Genomic DNA, 5,961 nt, shown 5'->3' with positions numbered 1-5,961 from the left:
GTTAAGTATCCAGTTCTTTCATATCACAGGTAATTTAGTACTCAAGGAAGTAAAGTATCCAGTTGTTCCATATCACAGGTAATTTAGTACTCAAGGAAGTAAAGTATCCTGTTCTTCCATATCACAGGTAGTTTAATACTCAAGGAAGTTAAGTATCCAATTCTTTCATATCACAGGTAATTTAGTACTCAAGGAAGTAAAGTATCCTGTTCTTCCATATCACAGGTAATTTAGTACTCAAGGAAGTAAAGTATCCTGTTCTTCCATATCACAGGTAGTTTAGTACTCAAGGAAGTTAAGTATCTAGTTCTTCCATATCACAGGTAATTTAATACTCAAGGAAGTAAAGTATCCAGTTCTTATATATCGCAGGTAGTTTAGTACTCAAGGAAGTTAAGTATCCAATTCTTTCATATCACAGGTAGTTTAGTACTCAAGGAAGTAAAGTATCCAGTTCTTCCATATGACAGGTAGTTTAGTACTCAAGGAAGTAAAGTATCCAGTTGTTCCATATCGCAGGTAGTTTAGTACTCAAGGAAGTAAAGTATCCAGTTGTTCCATATGACAGGTAGTTTAGTACTAGCCTACAGAGTGTATAATTCTTCTGATGATTCATGGCATACGCACGTTTAACTGACGTGACGATAATACAAATTGCAACGTTAAATGTCCCTTATACGACGCCATTTTAGTGTCTACTGATTAATTAACAGACAACACACTACTGTATAGTGGTGCGAGAGGTTAGAACAGGTGATCCCTCCAGGTGGCCTTAGGCCCTCTTTCGGGGAAATAAACATCTCACAAGTTGGAAAATGCGTTTTATTTTAACTTGCTTATATCGTTGTTGTTTATTTTAAATCAACTTTTGAAAACCTTTTTTTTTTTTCGTGATTGGGCCCCCTCCAGTAATTGTTTGTTTTCTACGCCACTGCTTACAGGCAATATAAAAAATTAGAGAAATGAATTCGGGGAATGCCGTTTTTTTTGAGCACTTAAAGCCTGCTTTGTTTTATATTAAAATTTAAACATAAACATGAATGTGGTGAAGTCAAAAAATCGTGGAAGTTTTCGACTAAATAAAATTTCAACCCAGGTTTTCTCGTTGATAAAACTGAATGAAACAACTCTGACCAAAATACGTTTTCTTTGAAGTAACGAAAACATTGTTGGGCCAAATATTTAGTCGTTATTATATTTCATAGAGAAAATACTTTGAAATGAAGTCTAATACACACTCAGTAGTTAAAATAGCAGCGTAATTTTGGATATATTAATTATTCTGTATTTAAATCAGATATAGAAGTATAGAACAGAGTCAAGTTAATCCAAAGGCTGTGGTGTTCCTTATTCTATTTATTTAAGCGCAAAAACTGTAGGGATCGAACGTTAAATTGTAGCTTTATAAGTCTACAAGCTTATCCCTCGGTGTGGGGGAGGCTTATTTTGATAAAATGAATAAAATTAAATGCATAATTTTTACAAACTCTTAATTCAGTCTTGTGACAAATGGTGTACTTTGTATGCGTGTATATGTATGTATGTGTCTAATAAAAATCTATTTGAATTGGACAAATAATCGTATTTTCGGCAAGTGAATTGCGCTTGATTTGTATATATATGTATGTTTCAAAAGACCTCGTAAATTTTACCAAGATAAGTATACACTTAGACTATTGTGTTTATTACATATAGCTCGTGGTGACTCAGCTGTAAGTCTGAGGGCTTGTAACAATAAAAGCGGGTTTCGATACCTGGAGTTGGCACAGCACAGATAGCCCATTGAGTAGCTTGGCACTAAAAAAATATAACATGAATCGTCGAGAACATAATATAATGACAATTAATATTAAGTTATAACTCGCGCAGAAAAACACTTACTGTGGTGCGTGCGTGTGTTACGTTGCGTTTGTGTGTGCACGGACGCGCTACCATCAAGCTAGCAGGATAGTTCGTTACTGACATGACGTGTTTTGTTTTTTGACCTACATCCTACGATTCCCCCACCATTCTATAGCGTTACCTTGAACTCGGAAACTCCACCTTAACCTTGAGAGAGTCACCAAAGATGAACTTTGATAATATAAATAGCATCTTAAACGCTGGTGTCTCTGTCGTATCCCAGCCGGCATGACGAGGATTGATAACGGCCAAGGCGCGTCTTCGTATTCCGTATGTCATTTGTCGTGTGGTTTGTTGTTAAACATTCTTCTTTCACTAATACGTTTCTACAATTACATTCTACGTTTTTACAATTATATTCTACGTTTCTACAAATATATTCTACGTTTACGTTTTCTTGTAATCCCCAAACCAATGAAAGTTAACTCATATTTAAACATAAATCTATCTATGGTCAACGAGCAAATTGAACTATATAAGAATAATTGTCATTTGAAGCCGGGCTTCCTTCTAGTTTTTAGCATGCCCGGACCTTGTAAATTGGAAGATTCGGGGTTCGCGGTTCGTTGCCGCATAAACGCACACCACCCACTTTGAGGCGAGGAATGTGCTGTAAAGGAGACTACGAAAGCTCTCTAGTCGGTCAGATAATAATGAAACAAAATCTGGCGGTTGGGGAGAGGGGGGGTACTGTTGACTTGCTGCCTTTTCTCTAGTCTCTCAGGTAAAAATTAGAAATGGTTATCGTAATAGTGCTTTGCACGAAACGTTTGAAACAACAAAAATTTAGTTAAAGTCTGTGTTTACCAGAATAAAGCATACATTATTTCAGACTTCCAAATACAGCTAGTTTTGTTTTCTGCGTCTGAAAGCACCAATGATATAAGAAATTACTCTTATGGTCTATTATCCAGCGTTGCGCGCTGCGGTTCTAAAGGTCCAAGATTCGAATCGCGATATGCCGCTGCATTCGCTCTACACTTTCATTTGTGAAGCCGTTATATAGATGGCAGTCAATCCCACAATTCGGTTGAGATTAGCCATGACCGATTGTCCTTCCTTTAGTCAGCAGCTGACAATTATGGTCGGCTTTGTCTAAACTATAGGTTCTCTGAGGTGGGCCGTTTAGGACGTGTATCGTAGGCGGTACTGTTTCGACTGAAAACACCATGCCTTGTAATATACTTGACATTCAGACTTGTCATTAGTACTGCAAACACTGTGATCGCTGTCACTCTGGAACTTTTACACTATCTTAAATAGAGCTGGGCACCCCGATAACAATAAAAATTGGCATATATAGTGAAACTGACGTTATTAAGTACAATCGGTTTCAGTTTTGTTTCCGCAAAATCATTTGAAGTTACTTCTTGATTTAAATACCAGAGTTTCAGGGAGGATAACTTAGGACAAGAACTGATCAAGTTGTACAAAAATTAAATCCAAATTAGAAGAACAAAAACATTAAATATAACTGAAAAAACTGGGTTTTACTTAGATGGTAAGGGGAGGAATTGTTAATAGTTATTTATTAAAAGTTTCTGCAGTGAACCCACGCTATATATATATATAATATTTCAACTGCTTAAAATCGTTGCGTTACTTAAGGGTTAACGTTAAGCGAAGAACGTGGGAGTTAAACTAGTTAGAGCCGGATTTTACTGGTATTTACATGGAAACTCAAGGTAAGAAAAGACAGAACTTACAGTCGTCTCACGTAGACATCGCTTTAACAGACGAATCCCGGTAGTCGTTTTTTCTCACAAATACACGCAAAATGGGCGTAACAAATGTGACCAGTTTAGAACTTGAGTTTGAGACATGGCATTGACCTGTGATTTCAAAGAAAATAAAAACGTGTTTATAGCATATTTAAATCGAAATTTATCAGTCATTAAGCTAAACATTTATGTTAATATATTGTTACTTTTTATATTTTTCAAGAATCTTTAACTCGGCTTGAACTAGAACTTAGGGTCCTTGGTTCGCGTCCCTTTGCCACAAAAACACTTCTGCACCGTACTTTCAGCCCGTATATGAGTTATAATATCAATTATCCATTCCCACTATTCGATTAGAGTAGCACAAGAGTTGACGGTTGGTGCTATCGACTAGATGCTTTCCCTCTAGTCATCAGTCCAAAATTAGGAGCAGCTGTCGGAGATAGCTCTGTGAAGCTTTGTGCGAATGTCCAAAACAAACTAATCCAGACCAGTTTTAAGGAATACGAAGATAACAAACATTCTTTACTTTAACGTTTCTGTTTAGCTTATTTCGTTTTTAACATTATGTTAAAAGTGGCTGTTAATCAACATAAAGTAAACCTGTCGTAATGTATGTCATGGTGAACAGAGGGTAAACCTGTTGTACATCCAATGTTAATCTGGACAGAGGGTAAACCTGTTGTACATCCAATGTTAATCTGGACAAGGGGTAAACCTGTCTTACACCCAATGAATATCTGGACAGAGGGTAAACCTGTTGTACATCCAATGTTAATCTGGACAGAGGGTAAACCTGTTGTACATCCAATGTTAATCTGGACAGAGGGTAAACCTGTTGTACATCCAATGTTAATCTGGACAGATGGTAAACCTGTCTTACACCAATGAATATCTGGACAGAGGGTAAACCTGTTGTACATCCAATGTTGATCTGGCCAGAGGATAAACTTGTTGTACATCCAATGTTGATCTGGCCAGAGGATAAACTTGTCGTACATTTAATGTTGATCTGGACGGAAGGCCAACCTGCCGTACATCCAATGCTGGTCTGGACAGAAGGCCAACCTGCAATACTTCCAATGCTGGTCTGGATAGAAGGCCAACCTGCAATACTTCCAATGCTGGTCTGGACAGAAAGCAGACTGGAAATGTGCATAATAGTATTAAAATTGTGAAATAAGTTTCCATTAAGTTTGTAGATTTTTTTATGTGATTCTGAAGTAAGTTAAAAAGTTGCATCAAAGAACATTGTGCATTAACTGTTTTTAATATAGCGATTTTTCCATCCTTTTATTAATTCCACAGAGGGTTTTTGACAATGTACTACGTGTGGTTCTACACTGGGGGCAAGGCTGGGAAACTAAATGTGTGGAAATTCATCTTAGTCAGATACTTCAGGTAAGATTATAAAACCAATTTCTCTCCTTATCTCACGCCACGTTAGAGGTCAAATATTCTCATTTTCCTAAACAAACATTTAAAAACAAAAAGAGTCTTAAATATTTTTTTAATGTCGAGAAATACGAATAATTCCCACGAATGTTCTTTAAATAGATGGATTTACCTTCATCATCACGTTTTATGACTAGTATATTAAATTCGCGCTCTGAATTATTGGGTTAATTTTACAGTTCTGTCCGTGTAAGTACCTTGCTTTCATCAAACCTTAATGGTAGTTATATACTTCAGATATTTATCTCCAAAAATCGTCTCTCTAACGAATTTCTAGCAAGTAAATAACGACTGCTATAATTTAATTATAAACAATTAAATATATTGTAAACGTCATTGAACTCAACACGTGTAACATCTTAAGGAAATCACGCAGGAGATAGAATTGAAATTAATGAAAATTTGCTACAAAGATTCAGGTGAACAGTAATAGTAATGTTGGGAAAATAGCATATAGTTTCAGTTCTAGCTTTTCAATTTCTCAGAATTAAAAACGTGTTCCAATGGTTAAATTATGTTTACTTACTATTGATTTTCTTTCTTTTAAATTCAGCCCAACAAAGTTTAATCACAATAATAACCAAACAGTATCTGTACGGCTCGTTGCCGAACGATTCGATGGCAAACACTTGTACAATTTCAATTATCTAAATACAGTATATTGTTTCAGAATCTTAAATAATGATGGTACAGGCGTGAAGTTTCGCGAGAATTTACACGTGCGTGCAAGTAATATGATAATGAGGTTCACAAAAATGTTAACAGCTTTAGAAAAAGTGGAAGCGCTGGTTTCCTTGGTTTTATCGTGATGGTTTCGAGGGTACGTGCTCCGAGAAGGATCTTTAAGTATTAGTTGTTCGGTGGGCCTTTGTTACTATTCGCT

The 5,961-nt window shown here is 36.2% G+C and overlaps 1 protein-coding gene across 1 annotated transcript in view; it reads left to right on the top strand.

Annotated features, from left to right (window-relative positions):
* The window catches only part of LOC106469450 (O-acyltransferase like protein-like), a 41,337-nt gene that overhangs the window by 20,582 nt on the left and 14,794 nt on the right, over nt 1–5,961 (top strand). Inside the window, exon 9 of the mRNA XM_022397968.1 lies at nt 4,932–5,024. Within this exon, the coding sequence (XP_022253676.1) occupies nt 4,932–5,024 (93 nt within the window). The remainder of the gene's footprint in view (nt 1–4,931; nt 5,025–5,961) is intronic.

This window comes from Limulus polyphemus, unplaced genomic scaffold (assembly GCF_000517525.1).
Source record: "Limulus polyphemus unplaced genomic scaffold, Limulus_polyphemus-2.1.2 Scaffold3493, whole genome shotgun sequence".
In the NCBI taxonomy this organism is placed as follows: Eukaryota; Metazoa; Arthropoda; class Merostomata; order Xiphosura; family Limulidae; genus Limulus; species Limulus polyphemus.
The sequence above is the reverse complement of the archived record's forward strand: the minus strand, read 5'-3'. Positions and strand labels throughout refer to the sequence as shown.